This window comes from Cherax quadricarinatus, chromosome 87, assembly GCF_038502225.1.
Source record: "Cherax quadricarinatus isolate ZL_2023a chromosome 87, ASM3850222v1, whole genome shotgun sequence".
Lineage (NCBI taxonomy): Eukaryota > Metazoa > Arthropoda > Malacostraca > Decapoda > Parastacidae > Cherax > Cherax quadricarinatus.
Window position 1 is genome coordinate 4,290,036 of NC_091378.1, and position 26,335 is coordinate 4,316,370.

Here is a 26,335-nt window from a genome sequence, read left to right on the forward strand (position 1 = left end):
CACTGTACACCAGGACTAGTGTGAGTACACTGTACACCAGGACTAGTGTGAGTGCACTGTACACCAGGACTAGTGTGAGTGCACTGTACACCAGGACTAGTGTGAGTGCAGTGTACACCAGGACTAGTGTGAGTGCAGTGTACACCAGGACTAGTGTGAGTGCAGTGTACACCAGGACTAGTGTGAGTACACTGTACACCAGTACTAGTGTGAGTGCACTGTACACCAGGACTAGTGTGAGTGCACTGTACACCAGGACTAGTGTGAGTGCACTGTACACCAGGACTAGTGTGAGTGCAGTGTACACCAGGACTAGTGTGAGTGCAGTGTACACCAGGACTAGTGTGAGTGCACTGTACACCAGGACTAGTGTGAGTACACTGTACACCAGTACTAGTGTGAGTGCACTGTACACCAGTACTAGTGTGAGTACACTGTACACCAGTACTAGTGTGAGTGCACTGTACACCAGGACTAGTGTGAGTGCACTGTACACCAGGACTAGTGTGAGTACACTGTACACCAGTACTAGTGTGAGTGCACTGTACACCAGGACTAGTGTGAGTACACTGTACACCAGTACTAGTGTGAGTGCACTGTACACCAGTACTAGTGTGAGTACACTGTACACCAATACTAGTGTGAGTGCACTGTACACCAGGACTAGTGTGAGTGCACTGTACACCAGGACTAGTGTGAGTGCACTGTACACCAGGACTAGTGTGAGTACACTGTACACCAGGACTAGTGTGAGTACACTGTACACCAGGACTAGTGTGAGTACACTGTACACCAGGACTAGTATTAGTGCACTGTACACCAGGACTAGTGTTAGTGCACTGTACACCAGTACTAGTGTTAGTGCACTGTACACCAGTACTAGTGTTAGTGCACTGTACACCAGGGCTAGTGTTAGTGCACTGTACACCAGGACTAGTGTTAGTGCACTGTACACCAGTACTAGTGTTAGTGCACTGTACACCAGTACTAGTGTTAGTGCACTGTACACCAGGGCTAGTGTTAGTGCACTGTACACCAGGACTAGTGTTAGTGCACTGTACACCAGTACTAGTGTTAGTGCACTGTACACCAGGACTAGTGTTAGTGCACTGTACACCAGTACTAGTGTTAGTGCACTGTACACCAGGACTAGTGTTAGTGCACTGTACACCAGTACTAGTGTTAGTGCACTGTACACCAGCACTAGTGTTAGTGCACTGTACACCAGTACTAGTGTTAGTGCACTGTACACCAGTACTAGTGTTAGTGCACTGTACACCAGTACTAGTGTGAGTGCACTGTACACCAGGACTAGTGTGAGTGCACTGTACACCAGTACTAGTGTGAGTGCACTGTACACCAGTACTAGTGTTAGTGCACTGTACACCAGTACTAGTGTGAGTGCACTGTACACCAGTACTAGTGTGAGTGCACTGTACACCAGGACTAGTGTGAGTGCACTGTACACCAGTACTAGTGTGAGTGCACTGTACACCAGTACTAGTGTTAGTGCACTGTACACCAGTACTAGTGTGAGTGCACTGTACACCAGTACTAGTGTTAGTGCACTGTACACCAGTACTAGTGTGAGTGCACTGTACACCAGTACTAGTGTTAGTGCACTGTACACCAGTACTAGTGTGAGTGCACTGTACACCAGTACTAGTGTGAGTACACTGTACACCAGGACTAGTGTGAGTACACTGTACACCAGGACTAGTGTGAGTGCACTGTACACCAGGACTAGTGTTAGTGCACTGTACACCAGTACTAGTGTGAGTGCACTGTACACCAGTACTAGTGTGAGTACACTGTACACCAGCACTAGTGTGAGTGCACTGTACACCAGGACTAGTGTTAGTGCACTGTACACCAGTACTAGTGTGAGTACACTGTACACCAGCACTAGTGTGAGTGCACTGTACACCAGGACTAGTGTTAGTGCACTGTACACCAGGACTAGTGTGAGTGCACTGTACACCAGCACTAGTGTGAGTGCACTGTACACCAGGACTAGTGTGAGTGCACTGTACACCAGCACTAGTGTGAGTGCACTGTACACCAGGACTAGTGTGAGTGCACTGTACACCAGGACTAGTGTTAGTGCACTGTACACCAGGACTAGTGTGAGTGCACTGTACACCAGCACTAGTGTGAGTGCACTGTACACCAGCACTAGTGTGAGTGCACTGTACACCAGGACTAGTGTGAGTGCACTGTACACCAGGACTAGTGTGAGTGCACTGTACACCAGGACTAGTGTTAGTGCACTGTACACCAGGACTAGTGTGAGTACACTGTACACCAGCATTAGTGTGAGTGCACTGTACACCAGGACTAGTGTGAGTGCACTGTACACCAGGACTAGTGTGAGTACACTGTACACCAGGACTAGTGTGAGTACACTGTACACCAGCGCTAGTGTGAGTGCACTGTACACCAGCACTAGTGTTAGTACACTGTACACCAGGACTAGTGTGAGTACACTGTACACCAGCACTAGTGTGAGTGCACTGTACACCAGCACTAGTGTGAGTACACTGTACACCAGGACTAGTGTGTCGGGAGTGCCTTGTACTGACTATAATTAAGAATCATTTAAACACTTATGTAAAGGAGTGGAAAGACACCTTTGCAAAGTAGCAGTGTTCAGGGGAAGGCTGAAGCACTGCAGGAGAGGCAAGTGGGGAGATTAAAGCAGGTGGGTGATTAAGGCAGGTGGGGTGATTAAGGCAGGCGAGTTTGTAGTATTGAAGTATATGGGGTAGGGAGTTTAAGCAGGTGTGGGTGGTGTTCACTGAGGTGATTAAGGTAGGTGAGTTGGGGTGATTAAACACAGGTGGGTTAGTTAAGATTGAGGTGTGGAGGGCTGGATGGATGACATCAGGACTTCACACCTCCACCACCACAATCCCTCTCCTTTAACCGAACTAGGAAAATATAGTGGAACCTTGGTACTTGAAGCTAATTCCAGAAGGCTGTTCGAGTACCGAACGGAGCTGTTCGAGTACTGAGGTTCCACTGTACTCAGAAGGCTTTTGATGATGACCTTGTTCGTCCTGACGTGTGGGACAACTACCACCAATGGAAATAAGTCATCTTACCTGGCTTTTTTGGGTTATCCTCGTGGATAATTTACATGTATGTACTATGTATAGTAATTTGTGTAACTATGTGTACCTGGCCCATGGCCGGGCTCAGATAGTAGACAAACTCTCGGAACTCTTCAAAAGTATATTTCAAAGGTAAGGTACCTGTACTTACCTTTGATATACCTTTGATGAGTAACGAGAGTGTTTCTACTCCTGGAGCCCGGCCATGGGCCTGCTTACTTACCATCGTGTGTAGCATCACCACCACTAGTAGCACCACCACTAGTAGCACCACCACCACTACCACCACCACTAGTAGCACCATCACTAGTTGCACCATCACTAGTAGCACCACCACCACTACCACCACCACTAGTAGCACCACCACCACTACCACCACCACTAGTAGCACCATCACTAGTAGCACCACCACCACCACTAGTAGCACCACCACCACTACCACCACCACTAGTAGCACCACTACCACCACCACTAGTAGCACCACCACCACCACTAGTAGCACCACCACCACTACCACCACCACTAGTAGCACCACCACCACTACCACCACCACTAGTAGCAGCAGCGGTAGTAGCAGTTAAGAGTAGATGAAGGAGGAGCAACAAGATCAGCAGCTGCTGCTCCTCAGGTCAAGCTACACACACCCTTATTCATCTTACACTCAACACCCAATATAGATGCCAGTGCTGCTGTCTCTTACGCCCCTCCTCCACGCAACACTTGCTAGTTACCCTCTGTGTTTGTTGTACAATATTATGGCGGCTGTTGTTGCTCTTGTTCTTGTTACTGTTTTTGTTGCTGTTCTTGTTACTGTTTTTATTCCTTCTGTTTTTGGTGATGCTGTAGTTGTTGTTGTTGTTGTTTTAATTGTTACTGTTGCTCCTGTTGTTTCTGTTACTGCTGCTTTTGTTGTCGACTTTTTTTTTATTCTTTGCTGCCGTTATACGTTTCTGTTTTCTGTTTATTTTGCTGTTACTGACTGAATTCCAACGGTGGATAAGTGGGCCAGCTAGCCGCCAACAGCAACAGCCTGGTTGGCCAGGGAGTCAGCAGGGAAGCCAGGCTGTGAGGGTAGGAAAACTCTCGACGCCAGTCACAGGTAAATAACAGGTGTAAACACAAACAGCAGAACGTGATATTACTTAGGCAATGTTTCGCTCTCATAACGCTCTACACAGAGCGAAATGTTGTATCAGACTTTTGTGTCTACGTCTTTGTCTTGGTGGCTGTCAGACTTGTTGAAATACCAGAAAGTATTTAGTCTTGTAATAGACTGAGCAGCGTGACCTTGAGTTGTACCCTGATGCTCGGGTTGTTGATGATTCTGCTGGTGATGATTCTGCTGGTGATGATTCTGTTGGTGATGATTCTGCTGGTGATGATTCTGTTGGTGATGATTCTGCTGGTGATGATTCTGTTGGTGATGATTCTGCTGGTGATGATTCTGCTGGTGATGATTCTGTTGGTGATGATTCTGCTGGTGATGATTCTGTTGGTGATGATTCTGCTGGTGATGATTCTGTTGGTGATGATTCTGCTGGTGATGATTCTGCTGGTGATGATTCTGTTGGTGATGATTCTGCTGGTGATGATTCTGCTGGTGATGATTCTGCTGGTGATGATTCTGCTGGTGATGATTCTGCTGGTGATGATTCTGCTGGTGATGATTCTGTTGATGATTCTGCTGGTGATGATTCTGCTGGTGATGATTCTGCTGGTGATGATTCTGCTGGTGATGATTCTGCTGGTGATGATTCTGTTGATGATGATTCTGCTGGTGATGATTCTGCTGGTGATGATTCTGCTGGTGATGATTCTGCTGGTGATGATTCTGCTGGTGATGATTCTGCTGGTGATGATTCTGCTGGTGATGATTCTGCTGCTGATGATTCTGCTGGTGATGATTCTGCTGGTGATGATTCTGCTGGTGATGATTCTGTTGGTGATGATTCTGCTGGTGATGATTCTGCTGCTGATGATTCTGCTGGTGATTATTCTGTTGTTGATGATTCTGCTGGTGATGATTCTGCTGCTGATGATTCTGCTGCTGATGATTCTGCTGACGATCTACGCACATGTTTCTTTTAATTTCAAAGGTAAAATTATGGTTTTGATGTGCAGGGGATCTATACTCTGAAATAATTCTTTAAATGTTCCTGAGGTGAGGAAGGGAATGAGGTGAAGGGAAGGGGAGAGCCGAAGGGAAGGGAAAAAGGGTAGAGAGGGAGGGGAGAAGGATAGAGAGGGAGGGAAGAAGGATAGAGAGGGAGGGAAGAAGGATAGAGAGGGAGGGAAGAAAGGTAGAGAGGGAGGGGAGATAAGGAGTAGACTAGGGGAGAAGAGAGAAGATTAAAAAATAAGAGGGAATGGGTATGGAAGGGGAGAAAGGGAGAGTATGAAGGGAGGGGGAGAAGAGTTGGTGGGATTTAGATAAGACGGGTGGTGTGTCTGAAGGATGAATTATGTTTCTCTCTCTCTCTCTCTCTTTCTCTCTCTCTCTCTCTCTCTCTCTCTCTCTCTCTCTCTCTCTCTCTCTCTCTCTCTCTCTCTCTCTCTCTCTCTCTCTCTCTCTCTCTCTCTCTCACTCTCTCTCATATATTGTATGAATTATTTGGATGGTTTTTAATGTTAAGGGACCAAGACTCTTCAGCGTACCTCTGACTGTCTTAAAAAAGAAAGAATTCAATAAGTTTCTCAAGTTTCTAATCAGCTGTATTGTGCTTCATATGTTGGACTGCGTGCAGCCAGCACCGACAGCCTAGTTGTTCAGGTCTTGTGCCTTTATTCTACATAGCGTTGGTGGTCAATTTATTCCTAATGTGTTCTAAATTAAGAGATCCAGTATTATTCTTAGAGACGTTTACTAAGTATTTGTTGACTCACGAAATCACACAATTGTAAACAAACCATACCACGGGTGGGAATAGAACCCGCGGTCAGAGTCTGGAGTTTTATGACTCTCTGATCGCGGGTTCTATCCCCACCCGTGGTATTGTTTTATTGATATTTGTAGACATGACAGAGGTGGCAGATCAAGGTTTTGTTGGGTCGACGCTTCACTCCTTGAATAACTTTTATAAAACTGTGATAAAGCGGCCAGCAGTAACAGCCTAGTTGATCAGGCCCTGATCCGTCGGGAGGCCTGGTCATGGACCGGGCCGCGGGGGCGTTGATCCCCGGAATAACCTCCAGGTAACCTCCAGGTATCCATCGGTAGGCAGGGTCAGAGACACAGCGGCGGGGGCGTTGACTCCCGGAACACCCTCCAGGTAGAACGAAACGTTGGCCCAATAGAAGTTTCTTCCTAACCACGAGCCTGGCCCATGGCCGGGCTCAGAGAGTAGATAAACTCTCGAAACTTTTCAAAGGTATATCAAAGGTATATCTTCACTAGTGTCGGTAGTAACCTGATGGGCGTCAACCTGACTGTCACAGTCTTAACGCTTCGTAGTGTTTTATCTGTTGTGTGACCCAAGAACAGGGGCGGTGACCCCCCCTCCTGAACCATTACCAGACAAGGTAAGCACAAAGACGACGAAGTAAAGAGAGTAACAAGAAGAAGCACAAAGACGACGAAGTAAAGAGAGTAACAAGAAGCACAAAGACGACGAAGTAAAGAGAGTAACCAACAAGGATCACAACACAGTCTCGTCAGGGAAGGGGGAAACGTTATAAGCAGTAATAAAATTACGTTTTAATCGTTAATTATGGAGAAAATTGACGTTATTAACTCGTAAAGCTAACGGGTAGAATGTAAACTTGGTAACGAGCTGTTTATTGTGGCGCGGAATGCTTTAAACACAGGATAGAGGGAGATCCCACAAAAGAAGGAAAGCAGGATAAGCATTTAGGTTATTAGGTGAAGCATAAGGTTCCCTCCCTGGCTGGGGTGAGTCCCTTCACCCTCCCACTCCCTACCTCTTCCCTCCTGCTCACCTGTATCCTCTTCCCTACTCTTCCTCTTCTAGCCTTCCCTCCTGTATCCTGGTAGCGATGTGGGAAGGGGGAGAGAGGAGGTGACTGTCGACAGCGCGAGTGGTTGAAAAGGCAGCAACATCAATTTATAAGTAATTGATAACCAAATGTGTACACAAAAGCCCTAGGAAGTAGTAGGCCTTTTGTGTATCCATATGCTCTTGCACTACCATCCACAAGATGGATATGAGGTATACAGTAAACTAGCCACTACGACGGCAAAATCTAAATCTAATTCACGTCTGACCAAGTCCTGTATCAAACAAATACGTCCCTTCATACGTCCGTGTGCATTGCGTCCCGGACGCAGGATGTAGTAGGAAGAGCGTGTAAGGTGGTATGTATGGGAGGTAGTCGTTATTAGAGGTGGTTGCCCGTATGAGTTCTGGTATTGGAGATGGTCGCTCCTGTGAGGTCTGGTTGGTGTTGGTTATACCTTTGATATAACTTTGAGTTGCGAGAGTCCTGGTACTCTCGGAGCCCGGCCATGGGCCAGGTTTGTCTGGTGTTTGATCAACCAGGCTGTTGTTCTGCTGGTGGCCCACTGCCCCACACTAGGGTCATTAAGGTTGAACATTTCTTCACCACTAGCCAAGAATACTTTAATTCCCCAAACAGGAATTCGAAGAAGACTCAGTATACCCACCGAGAGACATGCACTTCACGGTTGTATATATTCTCGGTATTGGAGGTGGTCGCCCGTATGGGGTGCAGCAGCGGGCAGCGGCCCCGTCCGTTGATGCAAGGATCTTCCTTAGTAAGGTTGTCAGTTTTCTGCAGGCTGGACGGAAGGTTTGCGGCGTGGTAGCGGGTGTAGGGGGTCACACCGTAGCGTGAGTGAGAGGCAAGTGTGAAATGCTGTGAGTGATTCTTTACGGAGGGTTGGTAATTATTGAAGGAAAGATGTAATCTTGTGGTTGATTGCAGCTTCGCCAAGACTATGGTCAATGCGTAGTTGCTCACCACACTTTATACCAGAGTAGATGATTTATTTTTGTTTTTCTTCGGAACCTACAGCGCCTCCTAATTTCCACCCAACTTACCTTCTGCAAAATCTCGACTCTTTTCAGCGTCTCATATGCAGGTTATAAGAGTTTTTAAATGGAACTATGTGATAGAGAGGGCAGAGAAAGGGCACTGGTTATCCTACAGACACGGCAGCTACACGGAACGCGATCTATATTATGTTGTGGGTTCTGGAACACCCAGATCAGCCAGCTGGGAGCCAGTTTTTGCACATATACTCCGCTATTAATAAGCGACGTCCTGCTCGCACCGTCTCCTCAAAGGTTTTGTAATAACACCGCTCGAGAAATCCTTCGTTGCATTATTTTTTTCCCCTCGGTGTTTCCTACGGGGGGAAGAAAGTCGTGGTGACGAGACGCGGGTCGTAATACGCAAGAATGTGGTCGTAATGTGTGAGGATGGGTAGGCTTTTATGCAAAATAGGAATCATTGCCGAGAGAAAAGAGGGTGTAATACAGTGTCCTAGCTTGTTGTATGTATAAAATTGGTCGTGTTTTTCATGGGTGGGTCGTACTTCGTTGGGTAAATTATGCACCGGAATCGAGAAACGAGGTCTTAAATGAAGATGGGGTCGTTGTGTGTAAGAATTAGACAATCACGACTTATTGCCTAGAAAAAAACAAGATTCAGGCCGAAAAGAGGATAAAAACGAGTTTGACAAACACCTGAAGAAAGTTACTGATTAGTCGATCGTGCGTGTAGCGAGCCCCAACAGCCTCACTGATCCGCCTCTCAGCAGAGAAGCCTGGGTCTGGGAGCTGGCCACAGAGGCGATCTTAGAAACTCTCTCCAGGTACAAGTATGGACACAAGGAGTTGTTCAGTCCCAAGACAATATAATTGTTAATAACTTAACTGTAGCATTTGCTTAAGGTGTCTTCGTGGTCCGGGACGTGGGGGGCGCCGCCCCTTGAATACAGGTAAGTCGTAGCGAAATACAGGAGATTACAGTGGTTTTATCGAAGTACAAATCCATTGTATACTGAATATATACATACACTACAAAGGTAGAAACACACGTAATGTATGTTGATGGCTACAAGGATCATCGTTCCAGGGACGCGGCCTCAGACCAGACCTTCCAAACTGGAAAGGAAATATTAAAACAAAAAGAACAGTAATATTAACGACGGGAATTTTGTAAGTTATGATAATAATAATAATTATAAATAACAAAAAAGTCACAATACCGTGACTGGAACGATACACAAATAACCCGCACATAGAAGAGAGGAGCTTACGACGACGTTTCGGTCCGACTTGGGCCATTTACAAAGTGACTTTGTAAATGGTCCAAATCGGACCGAAACGTCGTCGTAAGCTCCTCTCTCCTATGTGCGGGTTATTTGTGTAATAATAATTATATTTGTTATATTCACGGGGAAGCTCTAAGTACGCAAAGGTCACAGAGCATCTGGGAATGAATCCAGAGCTGGTAGTGCGGGTGACGGAGGTCGTATATTGAATAAAGGATGTGGTGATGGTCTTGTTGTGGTGGTAGTGGTGGTGACTGATGGTGGTGGTGAGGGGAGGAGGTAATGATGGAGGTGGTAGTGATGGTGGTGGTGTGGGGTGGGGTGGGGGGTTGTAGTAGTGGTAGTTGTGGTCATGGTTGGGGGGAGAGGGATACGGACGAGTACATGACACCCATAAGTCCAGTGTTATCCAGAGGTGTTCAGGATTATCCAGGAATTTTCAGGGTTATCTAGGGGTGTCCAGTGTTATCCAGGGGTGCCCAGCGTTATCCAGGGGGTGTTCAGTGTTATCCAAGGGGTGTCCAGGGGGTATCGAGTCTTATCCAGGGGTGTTCAGTGTTATCCAGGGGGTGTCCAGTGTTATCCAGGGGTGCCCAGTGTTATCCAGGGGGTGTTCAGTGTTATCCAAGGGGTGTCCAGTGTTATCCAGGGGGTATCGAGTCTTATCCAGGGGTGTTCAGTGTTATCCAGGGGGTGTCCAGTGTTATTCAAGGGGTGTCCATTGTTATCCAGGGTTATCCAGAGTTTGTGTACAAGACACCACCTAGACAGCGTGTGTGTTAAGCTCCTCTTGGAAGACTCTCACTTACTGCTGGCCCAATTTGCATGCCATTTTTACCCTGCCGCCTGACTCCCTTGTAATCAGGCTGGGATCAGCCAGGCTCCTTTGAAACCTACTCGATAAACTGAAGCTTGGTCGTTAGATTGTTGCCCGCTCGATAGATCGGAACCCAGTCTATAGATCTGAGTCCGATCGACAGGGATGCCTGGTCGCTATAGTGACGTCTGGCTGATAGATTGTAACCTAGGCTTTAGACTGCAGTCCAGATAACTGATTGTAATCTATACCTGGGAAATGCTAGATTGGCTACGTACAAATTTGCACACTGGAAGCACTTCCTACGAGAGAAGAGACAAGAGGTGGGATGAGTACACTAAGAGATAACTTAAGTGTAAGAGGACCGAGACTCTTCAGTATCCTCCATACACACCCATGGCCGTCTTCAAGAGGGAACTGGATAAGCTCAAGTTGATTCCTCATCAACCAGGCTGTGATGATTACATTGGACTGCTTGCAGTTAGCACCAACAGCCGGTCAGTGCTCAGTAGTAATCCACATAGAGACAGAAACACAGGAGATTAATTGGTCTGTATATTTCGACCCCCTTCTGGGGTCCTCTTCAGCAGATACATAAATGAAATGAGGACAGGAATGTACATTATAGGGAAGGTTGCACCTCTCCCCTGTATAAGGGACTAGGGAGGACGTGTCAAGCAGTGGCTGGTTGGGACTAGTTTCGTTGCAAACTTTGACACACTTTTGTATCATACATGGCACTACGGCCCCTCATCATATGCTTGAATTAAGATGAAAGTTGTGTGCAATGTTGCATGTGGTGTGGCACATGGGGCTGTGAGTGACTGGCATAGTCAACATGTCTTGCAGACGCTACGAGAGTAGCTGTCACTTGGGCGTGTAAGTGTTGTCATGGTGACAGCATCCATCAGTTTCTTCACGCCAATCCTTCTGACACCACGTCTACATATTTCGACGTTTCCTGGGTTTTCTCAGCCAGACGTGTCTTGGTCGTGTCAACTAGCGTCTCAGTTGTGTGTGTACTCACCTGTTTGTGGTTGCAGGGGTTGATTCACAGCTCCTGGCCTCGCCTCCTCATTGGTCGCTACTAGGTCCACTCCCTGCTTCATGAGTGTGTGTATGTGTGTGTGTGTGTGTATACTCACCTATACTCACACATGTAGTTGCAGGGGTCGAGTCACAGGTCGTGTGTGTGTGTGTGTGTGTGTGTGTGTGTGTGTGTGTGTGTGTGTGTGTGTGGGTGTGTGTGTGTGTGTGTGTGTGTGTGTGTGTGTGTGTGTGTGTGTGTGTGCGCGCGCGCACTAGAGGGAGGGAGTGAGGGGTAGGGGGAGTGCTAGCACTATCTACAAACTCCTCCATTTCCCATACTCCAGTTCCCCTCCCTTTCCCCTTTCTCCTCCCACCTCCTCCTCCTCCACTCCCCCTCCTTCACTTCCCCTCCATCCCGCTCCATCCCCCTCCACCCTGGCCAGCCCCTCCATTTATGAGTGCAGTTATTTCGAGAATAATCACAGGAAACATTTAAGCTAGAGTACCAGTACTTGTTATGTACTCAGCTTGTAGTACAGGTATGACTGTTTCACTGTGTACTCTACTCTTGTATGTGTATGTTGTAGCGTGTACAGAACCTCGCTTCTTCCTTGGTGTTTAAGAACCTGCGAACCTGCCTGTACGGTACCTGTGAGGTGTTCAAGGGTTGTTCAGAGTCTCTGAACCCCTCCTTCAAGGTCATTAGAATTTGCATAATCAATAATTAACGGATATCAAATTAATTACGTCAGGTTGAATCTTCCTACAGCATTTTTCACCCCCTGATTCACCCGGAGTTTTAATTCTTGTGAACCCCGACGACCATCTCAGGCATTGTTGATAACTTGTGGCCTTGGCCAGACTGATGGAACTGACGGGGCTGACGCTGTCTGGAACGACTGATGGGGCTGACATTGTCTGGAGTGACTGTTGGGGCTGACGCTGTCAGGAGTAGCTGACATGTATGCGGTCCCATGTGCTGTGTTACACTCTACACTCCACGTGTACTCATTGCCTCACTTGCTGCCCCGGTGGGTCCAACAGATGAGCAACAAGTCATACAAGATTGTACAGTATACCTGGAAAGGGTGTCGGGGGCCAACGGCCCCGGGGGCCGGTCTGTGACCAGGCCTCTCGTACCCGTGTTTGACACTTCTTCATCACCACTAATCGCTAAGAGACGATTCTGTGCATTTTATCGCACCATCGCTTTTACGTATGTTTCGAACTAGTGCACTCTGGCCCTCCTGGGTTTGGCGCATTATCTTGAATACTGTATATATCTTGAATTACTATTAGGGACATGCATAAGTCTCGCCCTTAAGTCACATGTTTAAAGGGGTTCTAGCCTCCCTCCTCTCTGTGTATCTGATATATCTTTGACGGCATTCTTAATAGGCCTGGTTTGTCTCGCCTTATCTAGCAGGCTGAATGTGAAATATCTTTTTTACTGCCTACAACTTAGGCCTTTTCACTTTCGCCGTGGTTTTGATCATTACCAGGGTGACTGTGGGGACCTCGGCGAATTTTTAACAGTTTTTATATTTAAACTTTGCTGTTATTTTTAAGTGGTTGTGGTTATTGTAACCTGTTATGATAACACCATGTTAAGTTTATGGTGTTTATTGTTATGTTAATTTAACTTTTGGTGTTCTCGTGTGTGTTAAATTTATTGGTCCAGTTTGAGGTAGACTTCAGGAAGAGAACTGAGGCATCAACCTGGTGAAAATAGCTTTCAAATTGGACAGTTTGCCTCCTACTCTTCCTCCCTCTTTATTCTTCCTTCCTTCCTTCCTTCAGACAACAATAAACTTCTCCCATGCAGGCTTGTTGCTTCCCTCTCCCAGTAGACCTGCACCTCCTCCCTCCCGCACCAGTCAAAACATCCCGCCACTCCCATGCCATCACTCACTCCCACCTTCTCCCACTTCCCCCCTTCCCCCTGCATCATGGAGGAGGCCAGGAGTATGTAACAAGTGTGTGACGTCAGCCGTCCGGACGTCAGGCTGACGGCTTGATTGACAGGTGTCATGAAAGGTCGCGGGGGTCGTGAGGGGGGGCGTCAGGTAGTGGTAGTTGAGGTTCAGGGTTTAGAGCTTCGTTACTCTCCCCCCCCCCTTCTTCCCCTCTTTCTCTTATTCTCTCTTCTCTTCTTCTCAGTCCTTTTTTTATCCTCCTTCCTCTTCTATCCCCTATTCTCTCCCCTTCCTCTTCTATCCTTTTCTTCTTCTATCCCCTCCTCTTCCCTTTCTTCTCCTCCTCCTCCTCCTCTCTCCTCTCTCCTCCTCCTCCTCTCTCCTCTCTCCTCTCTCCTCTCTCCTCTCTCCTCTCTCCTCCCTCCTCCCTCCTCCTCCTCCTCCTCCTCCTCCTCCTCCTCCTCCTCCTCCTCCTCCTTCTCCTTCTCCTCCTCTCTCCTCCTCTCTCCTCCTTTCTCCTCCTCCTCCTCCTCTCTCCTCCTCTCTCCTCCTCTCTCCTTCTCTCCTCCTCTCCTCCTCTCTCCTCCTCCTCCTCCTCCTCCTCCTCCTCCTCCTCCTCCTCCTCCTCTCTCCTCCTCTCTCCTCCTCCTCTCTCCTCCTCCTCTCTCCTCCTCCTCTCTCCTCCTCCTCTCTCCTCCTCCTCTCTCCTCCTCCTCTCTCCTCCTCCTCTCTCCTCCTCTCTCCTCCTTTCTCCTCCTTTCTCCTCCTCCGCTCTCCTCCTCCTCCTCCTCTCTTCTCCTCCTCCTCCTCCTCTCTCCTCCTCCTCTCTCCTCCTCCTCTCTCCTCCTCCTCCTCCTCCTCTCTCCTCCTCCTCTTCCTCTCTCTCCTCCTCTCGCCTCCTCCTCTCTCCTCCTCTCTCCTCCTCCTCTCTCCTCCTCCTCCTCCTCCTCCTGGCCGCACCCTCCAGCTTAATCACACACACAAACACACTCAACTCACTCACTCACTCATTGTTTCATTCACTCACACACTTGCCACCTATCACCTCCCATAATGGGATTAGTTGTGTACAGATTGTGAATATATTGGGGGACAGTGTTTGCCTAGCAAACACCAGGATAACCTTGTCTTGCTGCTGTTGCTGTTGTTGCTGCTTCTGTTGCTGGTGTTGTTGCTGTTGCTGCTGTTGCTGCTGCTGTTGCTGCTTCTGTTGCTGCTGCTGTTGCTGCTTCTGTTGCCCTTGTTACCTACAATGTTTGTGTGTACAAATGTGTATGGATTGTGTTGATTCAGAAATATATATATATATATATATATATATATATATATATATATATATATATATATATATATATATATATATATATATATATATATATATATAATGTGATAGCATTGAAATGCAGTTGGTGTTGGTTTAAGATGTTATTTAGCGTGTATTGTGAGAGTCGTAAATTACCTGAGAGCGCCATCTACACACCAGCGGAAACACGGTAATTACTACTTCGCTTGTAAAGGAAATTGTATTTAATTTTCTATTTAATTATTACTGTAATTACGCTAATCTGGCGGATGTGTCCGATTGTGAAGGATTTACCTGCGTCCCAGTACGATTTTATTCTGCAGCGTAATGTGTGGCGGTCTGAGGGATTTAAGTGGGATTCTGTATGTTTATATGTGAATTCTGGGGGATTTAGGGTGATACACGATTCCTACCTCGGGTATAGAGCGTCCTTCTCACAACCGGGACACCCGGGTACGATCCTGGGACGAGTCGAGGCCTAACGTAGATACTGACTGATGCACGGTTTGACTCTCTCGGATTAGTCTGGGTTTATATCTATTTTTGTAAGTGAATGTTGTGCCAATAGAGTGTGTGTGTGTGTGTGTGTGTGTGTGTGTGTGTGTGTGTGTGTGTGTGTGTGCGCGTGTGTGTGTGTGTGTGTGTGTGTGTGTGTGTGTGTGTGTGTGTGTGTGTGTGTGTGTGTTTGTGTTGAAGATACGATCAATGTGACACCGTTTTTGTATCTATAGCTGCCAACTGTTGTACTAACACAAATTGAGTACATCACCAGTGTGCTGCTGTCCTGTGATAGTTACACGGTGAGTACACTCACAATGTGCTGCTGTCCTACTGTGATAGTGGGAACAAAAGCTACCCACCTGGAGGGTCTTCGGGAGGGGTGAACGCCCCCGCGGACCAGTCCTCGACCAGGCCTCCCTAGCTGTGTTTCTCTGTTGTATTTCATCTATCAGTTGAAAGGACACAGATTTAACTAATGTGACATTCCAGCTCTGCTGGAAGGCTTCCTTCCAGGTCTGCTGGAAGGGTTCCTTCCAGGTCTGCTGGAAGGTTTCCTTCCAGGTCTGCTGGAAGGGTTCCTTCCAGGTCTGCTGGAAGGTTTCCTTCCAGGTCTGCTGGAAGGGTTCCTTCCAGGTCTGCTGGAAGGTTTCCTTCCAGCAGACCTGGAGTTACTATCACTTGGGAATTACTATCTCTCAGGCCTGTTCCACACACCGAGGGGGGACGTGAAATTAGTGGCGATGAGAGGGAGAGTAGAGAGGAGATGGGGGATGCAGTGAAGGGTGGTGATAGAGAGGGGTGGAAATAAAAGGGGAAAGGGTTAAGGGGTGAGGAGTGTATTGGTGGGGGTGATATAGGGCTTATAAGAGGATTAGAAAGGGATTTAATTCAGGAGTAGGCTGGAGAGTTAATGAGGCCTAATAATTAATTCTTGGGATTTGACCGATGCGTTTATTAACGTAAATATTTGATCGGCTGGCTACTTTGTTGTGTCACAAGTGTCTTACAGTTGTCTAATGACCTCTGTGATTGTTTTACAGATGTCTAATGACGTTTGTGAGTATCCTCCAGTTGTCTTATGACGTCTGTGATTGTTTGACAGATGTCTAATGACGTTTGTGAGTATCCTCCAGTTGTCTTATGACGTATGTGATTGTCTAATGACGTGTGTGACTGTCTAACAGTTGTATAATGACGTGTGTGACTGCCTAATAGTTGTATAATGACGTGTGTGACTGTCTAACAGTTGTATAATGACGTGTGTAACTGTCTAACAGTTGTATAATGACGTGTATGACTGTCTAACAGTTGTATAATGACGTGTGTGGCTGTCTAGCAGTTGTATAATGACGTGCGTGACTGTCTAACAGTTGTATAATGACGTGTGTGACTGTCTAACAGTTGTATAATGACGTGTGTGACTGTCTAACAGTTGTATAATGGGTTCTATGATCGAGTGACTGTCTTACACAGTGTTAAATATACAAGTCACAGTGACTGTGTGATCTCCAGTGAACTCACCAGACAGTGCTTCCGCTCCTCTTTCTATTCTGCTCTCTTCAATTTACAAGCTAGGTAGTTGACTAAGCAGTTTACCAGGTAATTGACTAGCCAGTTTACCAGGTAATTGACTAGGGAGTTGACTAGGTAGGTAACTATGCTGTCTGGCAAAAAGACGGGCTGCGAGAGTAGGATAACCCTAAAAGCCAGTCACAGGTACGCTACAGACGCTATCTCGGGTTAAGTTAGGTTAAACTCTTTTGAATATACCTTAAAATCAACATTAGCAGTGTAAAAGGAGGCAATATATACACCGTCTAGTATATATATATATATATATATATATATATATATATATATATATATATATATATATATATATATATATGCAATAAGATCACAGTAAACAGGTGATTTCAAAATATGCAAAACAACCACTCTGAAAGAATAGAGAAATTCCAAGCGCTTTCGTGACTACTCACATTATCAAGGAACTATGATAATGTGAGTAGTCACGAAAGCGCTTGGAATTTCTCTATTATTTCAGAGTGGTTGTTTTGCATATATATATATATATATATATATATATATATATATATATATATATATATATATATATATATATATATATATATATATATATATATATATATATATTGTGTGTGTGTGTGTGTAATGTCACCATGGTTGTTTAATATATTTATAGATGGGGTTGTAAAGGAAGTAAATGCTAGGGTGTTCGGGAGAGGGGTGGGATTAAATTTTGGGGAATCAAATTCAAAATGGGAATTGACACAGTTACTTTTTGCTGATGATACTGTGCTTATGGGAGATTCTAAAGAAAAATTGCAAAGGTTAGTGGATGAGTTTGGGAGTGTGTGTAAAGGTAGAAAGTTGAAAGTGAACATAGAAAAGAGTAAGGTGAAGAGGGTGTCAAATGATTTAGATAAAGAAAAATTGGATATCAAATTGGGGAGGAGTAGTATGGAAGAAGTGAATGTTTTCAGATACTTGGGAGTTGACGTGTCGGCGGATGGATTTATGAAGGATGAGGTTAATCATAGAATTGATGAGGGAAAAAAGGTGAGTGGTGCGTTGAGGTATATGTGGAGTCAAAAAACGTTATCTATGGAGGCAAAGAAGGGAATGTATGAAAGTATAGTAGTACCAACACTCTTATATGGGTGTGAAGCTTGGGTGGTAAATGCAGCAGCGAGGAGACGGTTGGAGGCAGTGGAGATGTCCTGTTTAAGGGCAATGTGTGGTGTAAATATTATGCAGAAAATTCGGAGTGTGGAAATTAGGAAAAGGTGTGGAGTTAATAAAAGTATTAGTCAGAGGGCAGAAGAGGGGTTGTTGAGGTGGTTGGTCATTTAGAGAGAATGGATCAAAGTAGAATGACATGGAAAGCATATAAATCTATAGGGGAAGGAAGGCGGGGTAGGGGTCGTCCTCGAAAGGGTTGGAGAGAGGGGGTAAAGGAGGTTTTGTGGGCAAGGGGCTTGGACTTCCAGCAAGCGTGCGTGAGCGTGTTAGATAGGAGTGAATGGAGACGAATGGTACTTGGAGTACCAGGGTTGGAGTGTGAGCAGGGTAATATTTAGTGAAGGGATTCAGGGAAACCGGTTATTTTCATATAGTCGGACTTGAGTCCTGGAAATGGGAAGTACAATGCCTGCACTTTAAAGGAGGGGTTTGGGATATTGGCAGTTTGGAGGGATATGTTGTGTATCTTTATACGTATATGCTTCTAAACTGTTGTATTCTGAGCACCTCTGCAAAAGCAGTGATAATGTGTGAGTGTGGTGAAAGTGTTGAATGATGATGAAAGTATTTTCTTTTTGGGGATTTTCTTTCTTTTTTGGGTCACCCTGCCTCGGTGGGAGACGGCCGACTTGTTGAAAATATATATATATATATATATATATATATATATATATATATATATATATATATAAAGAGAGGGTATCAAAGTATTTTTGACTGGTGGTGTACAAGGGATATGCAGCCTTAATGACCCTCTTGTAGTAGATAGACTTTAAGCGCCATTTTATCCAGCCTTAACAGTTTAATGTCACTGTTTTTTCCCCATGGTCTTGAAACAGTAAAAAAACACGTTTGATTGGGAGGACGGGTGTCATTCAACAGTCTTCCCGTTATCTGTTAATATCTGTTTATGGTTCCAGGGTCCTGCCTTTCCCCTCCCTGTTGTTGAGTCTCTGGCCAAGCCTCGTAAATTAGGAAGGAAATATTACTGGTCTATGTTTTGGTGTGATGGTGTTTGTGTCGAGGGATAATATCTGTCTTTATTGTTTGTTGATTTTGACCCTTGTTTTAAGGTTATTTGTGTTTGTTTATGTCTGTGAGTGCTGACTACTGCTGCTGCTGCTGCTGCTGCTGCTGCTGCTGCTGCTGCTACTACTCTGTATTACTGTACTACCACTGCTGCTGCTGCTGCTGCTGCACTGCTACTGCTGCTGCCACCACTGCTGCCTGCTGCCACTGCTGCTGCTGCTGCTGCTGCTGTTGCCGCTGCTCTGTACTGTAACAGCTGCGCTGCACTGCTGCTGCTGCTGCACTGCTACTGCTGCTGCTGCTGCTGTTGCTGCTGCTGCTGCTGCTGTGCTGCTGCTGCTGTACTGTACTGCTGCTGCTGCTGCTGTGCCTGCTGCTGTGCTGCTGCTGCACCTGGTGCTTAGCTTGCGGCTATGCTGCTGCTGCTGCTGCTGTAGTGGTGGTGGATGGTCTCAGAACTAAGACTTGTAAATAGATGGTAAGATTTACCTGTCATCTTACATGTTGACGAGACAGTGTACAATATTTAAGAAGCTTCCGTCTAACATTCATACGACAAAACGGTGGTTGCCCTCCCTGTTGATGTAATCACGAGACCTGTCTGAAACCGAAGTAATTCGAACACACAACAGAGCCCCAGGATGGGCTCTCAACACCTAGACGTGAGCACCTTCGAACACCAGTTGGAAGATGTGTAGTATGCAGTGATCAGTCCCTCAACCTTAGAATGATGTGTTCGGACCATCAGTCTTGATGGTCCGAACACACACAGTTTCCCGTGTGTTGCACAGGCTTCTCGTTCATTTACTGGTCGACTTCATCTACTGGTCAACGATTACTGACACAGCAACGTTTTGGGATCTTGGGAGATTTCCCTGACATCTCCCAGCACTTACTTGGCGTATTGGCATGACCTACATCCATTATAGATTCTACCCACTTGTGACGCCGCCTCCAGCTGCTTCACCTCGCCTGTCTTAGTATGTCATCACCTACATATTTACATATTATGTTTTTATAAAGATTGATGGGCTAAATATATCCTTAGGCTGAGAGACTGATTACCTGTAACTTCTTCACATCTCAGTTTTGAACCGATGAAGCCACTGGCTGGGGAAACGTTCTCAGGTGTTGCACAAGTGTCTCATTCACGCAGTTTCCTTCAAGAAGGTATGTAATATTAAGAGAGATAACATCGGGATGGCTGTGATGCTTCCTGCTTATAAATGTACAGTAATGAATGATCATCTCCGTTACTTCCTGTCATTACCTTAGTCACTCTGCTAACCCACCTTGGGCAAGCCACCATCACCACCTGCACTGGCTTTATCAGTGTCGTAACCCACCATCACCACCTGCACTGGCTTTATCAGTGTAGTAACCCACCATCACCACCTGCACTGGCTTTATCAGTGCAGTAACCCACCCTCACCACCTGCACTGGCTTTATCAGTGTAGTAACCCACCATCATCACCTGCACTGGCTTTATCAGTGTAGTAACCCACCCTCACCACCTGCACTGGCTTTATCAGTGCAGTAACCCACCCTCACCACCTGCACTGGCTTTATCAGTGCAGTAACCCACCCTCACCACCTGCACTGGCTTTATCAGTGTAGTAACCCACCCTCACCACCTGCACTGGCTTTATCAGTGCAGAAACCCACCCTCCCTCACCACCTGCACTGGCCTTTCTTTATCAGCGCAGTAACCCACCTCACCACCTGCACTGGCTTTATCAGTGCAGTAACCCACCTCACCACCTCGCACTGGCTTTACCCTGCAGATCAGTCAGTAACCCTACCTCACCACCTGCACTGGCTTTATCAGTGCAGTAACCCACCCTCACCACCTGCACTATTTCACTCAGCCCACACTGACCTCATCAGATCCCGGCAAATCTTGATTTTTTTTAGCTGCTTTGGTCACAGGTCACGGGTTACAGGTCACGGGTTGCAGGTCACGGTTACAGGGGTGTAGGTAGTCTACAGGCTGAGGGGGGGGGGTAAAATTTTCTTCAGTTAAAGCGTGCAGTTCCCTACGAATTGCTGTTCACGCATTTTTGTACGTTTTGAATGGCACCTGGAGATGTCCTTCACTCCCATGGATGGACATGAGTCCTCCTGATCCTCCCCCTCCTTCTCTTCCCCTTCCTTCTTCTCCTCCTCGACCATACTTGAAGGCTACCTGAAGATGCTTCTACATTTCGGGCAAATCCCTTCATAATTTTACAGGTGTAAATTACAAGGTATCTTTCTCGCCTTTATTCCAGGGAGTACTTGACTGTACATAAGGGCAGGGAAAGTTCTCTGTACATTCTCCAGTTCTGCAGTCTCGCCTATCTTAAAGTGGCTGTTAGGTTCGTGCAGTAAGAGTGTTGCAACAAATGGTACAGTACAGGTGGGTGGTTAAAACAAGTGGTACAGTACAGGTGGGTGGTTACAACAAGTGGTACACTACAGGAGGGTGGTTGCAACAAGTGGTACAGTATATTTGGGTGGAAACAACAAGTGGTACAGTACAGGTGGGTGGTTGCAACAAGTGGTACAGTACAGGTGGGTGGTTGCAACAAGTGGTACAGTACAGGTGGGTGGATGCAACAAGTGGTACAGTACAGGTAGGTGAATGCAACAAGTGGTACAGTACAGGTGGGTGGTTGCAACAAATGGTACAGTACAGGTGGGTGGGTGCAACAAGTGGTACAGTACAGGTGGGCGGTTGCAACAAGTGGTACAGTACCGGTGGGTGGATGCAGTAAGTGGTACAGTACAGGTAGGTGGTTGCAACAAGTGGTGCAGTACAGTTGGGTGGTTGCAACAAGTGGTACAGTACAGGTGATTGGTGGTAACAAGTGGTACAATACAGGTAGGTGATTGCAATAAGTGGTACAGTACAGGTGGGTGGTTGCAACAATTGGTACAGTATAGGTGGGTGGTTGCAACAAGTGGTACAGTACAGGTGGGTGGTTGCAACAAGTGGTACAGTACAGGTGGGTGGATGTCACAAGTGGTGCAGTAAAGGTGGGTGGATGCAACAAGTGGTACAGTACAGGTGGGTGGATGCAACAAGTGGTACAGTACAGGTGGGTGGTTGCAACAAGTGGTACAGTACAGGTGGGTGGATGCAACAAGTGGTACAGTACAGGTGGGTGGATGCAACAAGTGGTGCAGTAAAGGTGGGTGGATGCAACAAGTGGTACAGTACAGGTGGGTGGATGCAACAAGTGGTACAGTACAGGTGGGTGGTTGCAACAAGTGGTACAGTACAGGTGGGTGGATGCAACAAGTGGTACAGTACAGGTGGGTGGATGTCACAAGTGGTGCAGTAAAGGTGGGTGGATGCAACAAGTGGTACAGTACAGGTGGGTGGATGTCACAAGTGGTGCAGTAAAGGTGGGTGGATGCAACAAGTGGTACAGTACAGGTGGGTGGATGCAACAAGTGGTACAGTACAGGTGGGTGGTTGCAACAAGTGGTACAGTACAGGTGGGTGGATGCAACAAGTGGTACAGTACAGGTGGGTGGATGCAACAAGTGGTACAGTACAGGTGGGTGGTTGCAACAAGTGGTACAGTACAGGTGGGTGGTTGCAACAAGTGGTACAGTACAGGTGGGTGGATGCAACAAGTGGTACAGTACAGGTGGGTGGTTGCAACAAGTGGTGCAGTACAGGTGGGTGGTTGCAACAAGTGGTGCAGTACAGGTGGGTGGTTGCAACAAGTGGTACAGTACAGGTGGGTGGTTGCAACAAGTGGTGCAGTACAGGTGGGTGGTTGCAACAAGTGGTGCAGTACAGGTGGGTGGTTGCAACAAGTGGTACAGTACAGGTGGGTGGTTGCAACAAGTGTTACAGTACAGGTGGGTGGTTGCAATGTGTTACAGTGCAGGTGGGTGGTTGCAACAAGTGGTACAGGTGGATGGATGCAACAAGTGGTACAGTACAGGTGGGTGGATGCAACAAGTGGTACAGTACAGGTGGGTGGTTGCAACAAGTGGTACAGTACAGGTGGGTGGATGCAACAAGTGGTACAGTACAGGTGGGTGGTTGCAGCAAGTGTTACAGTACAGGTGGGTGGTTGCAACAAGTGTTACAGTACAGGTGGGTGGTTGCAACAAGTGGTACAGTACAGGTGGGTGGTTGCAACAAGTGATACAGTACAGGTGGGTGGTTGCAACAAGTGGTACAGTACAGGTGGGTGTCTGCAACAAGTGTTACAGTACAGGTGGGTGGTTGGTTGCAACAAGTGGTAGCAGACAGGTGGGTGGTTGCACAAGTGGTACAGTACAGGTGGGTGGTTGCAACAAGTGGTACAGTACAGGTGGGTGGTTGCAACAAGTGGTACAGTACGGGTGGGTGGCTGCAACAAGTGTTACAGTACAGGTGGGTGGTTGCAACAAGTGGTACAGTACAGGTGGGTGGTTGCAACAAGTGTTACAGTACAGGTGGGTGGTTGCAACAAGTGGTACAGTACAGGTGGGTGGTTGCAACAAGTGGTACAGTACAGGTGGGTGGTTGCAACAAGTGTTACAGTACAGGTGGGTGGTTGCAACAAGTGGTACAGTACAGGTGGGTGGTTGCAACAAGCAGGTGATATAGGGCAGCTACCACGCCAGATTGACTTCAATAAACGCACACGCTGTTATCACAGGCAACATGCCCTCTAACACGTGTTGGTATTCTCTAACACCTCCCCGCCTCACCCCTACCCAAGGTCTCTCCTCTGCCACCTCCCCCATGTTGACCTCACCTCATTGTGTCCCTCCCCGCTTCATCTCGCATTTCCATACCCCCGCCTCACTCCCTGTTCCTCCTCACTGATTTTAACTGCCCCTCATCGCCTCATATAAGTCCCTGCTCCTCCTGAATCTTAATAATTCCCCTCCTCGCTTCACCTCACTCCCTACTCGTCCCCAACCATTCTAACTGCCTCTCCTTCCCTCGCCTCACTCCCTGCTCCTCCCCAAAAATTCTAACTGCCCCTCCTCGCCTCACCTCACTCCCTGCTCGTCCCGCTAAGAGTTAAATAAAAGTATTTAGTTGCTTTCAACTATCTTTGGTTTTTGCCTCACTTACTCCCACCTTAAGATAATTACCCCCACCTTACCTGTAATTAGTAATATCTAGGTAATGTATATAGTATTTAACTACATCATTACACAATACAGGGGCCCCCGCTTATACAGCAGGTTAGGTTCTGGGCTACTTGTGAAGAAAAAATCGCTGTAAAGTGAATCACTTTTTTTTAAATGTATATAAAAGCCTGATAACATGGTTGCACTATCATATATTAAGTGAGCAATATAGGTAAAAAAATGTATATACAGTACACGCATTACTTAAAGTATTTTCGTTCTTAGCTTGTAGTGAGTGGTGAACATATTTATTGTAGGAAATCTGAGTAACTGAAGGATGGGTATAATTCAAAATTGCTGCACTAGCGAAGCGCCGTAAAGCAAAGCGCCGTAAAGCAAAGTGCCGTGAAGCAAAGCGCCGTAAAGCAAAGCGCCGTAAAGCAAAGCGCTGTAAAGCGAGGCCCTTCTGTAACTGCAGGTAGACTGAGGTTGTCAGGTGATTACCTAGGGTGGTGTACTGTCAGGATATCGCTGCCTCAGTCAGCTCTCACACTGCCCTCTACCTGGAGTGTATTCCAGGGATCATCCCCTCCACGTCCCGGCTCACGACCAGGCCTCCCGGTGGATCAGGGTCTGATTAACAAGGCTGCTACTGCTGGCCGCATATAGTCCAACGTACGAACCACAGCCCGGCTGATCTGGCACCGTCTTTAAGTATCTGTCCAGCTCTCTCTTGAAGGCAGCCAGGGGTTTATTGGTAATTCCTCTTATGCATGGTGGGAGGCTTTTGAACAGTCTTGGGCCCCGGACACTTGTGTTTTCTCGTAGTGTACCAATGGCGTCCTTACTTTTAATTTGGGGTATTTTGCACCACCTGCCCAGTCTTCTGCTTTCATAGGGAGTGATTTCTGTGTGCAGATTTGGGACCATTCCTTCCAAGATTTTTCCAAGTGTAGATTATGATATATCTCTCCCTCCTGCGTTCCAACGAGTACAAGTCAAGTGCTTCCAAGTGTTCCCAGTAGTTAAGGTGCTTGACAGAACTTACACGTGCAGTAAAGGTTCTTTGTACATTTTCTAGATCTGCAATTTCACCTGCCTTGAATGGTGATGTTAATGTACAGCAGTATTCCAGCCTAGAGAGAACAAGTGATTTGAAAAGGATTATCATTGGCATCATCTGGCTCGTTGGTAAAGTACTGTGGACTCTGATACAGAGTTTCCGAATTCGAGCCTTGCTTTGGACGTAGAGACAAAGCTTACATATATATATATATATATATATATATATATATATATATATATATATATATATATATATCTATATATATTATATATGTATATATATATATAAGCGCTGTGATGAATGTTGGATCTCTTGCCACAAGGTCGCCAGATATTTGAGAGCTCAAGAGGAGAAAATATGGTCTCATTATTTACTAAAATCATTTGTTTTATTTCTTTTTTATCTCCCTGGTCTGGTTTATACTTCCTTACCTATGACTATTGTTTTGATGCTTATTGTGTAATTCATGCAGGTAAGTTACCCTAAGTGCAGGTGTTAATATTTGAAAAAAAAAACCATACCACGGGTGGGGATAGAATCCGCGGTCAGAGAGTCAAAACTCCAGACCGTCGCGTTAGCCACTGAAGTTAGTGGTGATGGTTTACCTACCTGGCGGTGATAGAACTTAAATGTTGGTGGGTTCTATGGCTTTATCATGAGTATGATGGGTAAGAGATGGGGATTAATAGCGCCCTTAATCACTTGACTCACCGTCTTCTCTCTCTCTCCACAGCGGCCGCCGTCATCATCTATGTCATATTCTGGGGGTGCGGGTGGGGATGACGCCCGATCCCCAGGTTCTGGGGGCACTCCAGGGCCTCTCTCCCACCAACCCGCCTCCCAGCAATCAGCTGACAACACCAGCGAAGCAGGTGAGTCATTGTTGTATTTTAATTTGCAGGTGTTCAAAAGACAGGAATTCACGGACGGAGAATCGAGCTTCAACTTTTCCTTGTCCTTTAAGACATGTATTAAAATTCTCAAGAGTGACTAATCTAGAAACTACAAACATAGGAGGTATGCAAAACAACCACAGGGGGAGTTGAATGATAGCTCTAGGCCTTTCGTGTTGCAGTCAACATCATCAGGAGCTTACAATATTAAAGAAATGAGTGGGAGGTCCCAGTAGATTCGTTCGGTGGAATCTGCTGCCACCTCATTTCTGCAACATTGCAGCCTCCTGATGATGTGTTGACTGCAACACGAAAGACCTAGAGCTATCATTCAACTCCCCCCGTAGTTGTTCTGCATCGCGTATCACTTGTTCACTATTTTTGCATAGGTATGGAAGGCAAGTTAGTTGAGGAGAAAATGTCAACATTGATGAGAGGGAACACTGATGTCATGTCTTATGTGTGTGTGATACCACTGTTGATATCTCTTAATGGGTCCGTGGATCATCGCCCCCGACGCCCGGTCCCAGACCAGGGCCGCTAGTTTGATAAGGATGCAAATTAATGTATTCACA

General features: G+C 46.5%; 1 protein-coding gene across 29 annotated transcripts in view; it reads left to right on the top strand.

Annotated features, from left to right (window-relative positions):
• Positions 1-26,335, top strand: part of hth (Meis homeobox homothorax) — a 1,177,701-nt gene that overhangs the window by 443,807 nt on the left and 707,559 nt on the right. For all 29 annotated transcript variants that reach the window (XM_053798553.1, XM_053798554.2, XM_053798534.2 and 26 more), the window contains one exon: positions 25,601-25,739. In XM_053798553.1, the coding sequence (XP_053654528.1) occupies positions 25,601-25,739 (139 nt within the window). The remainder of the gene's footprint in view (positions 1-25,600; positions 25,740-26,335) is intronic.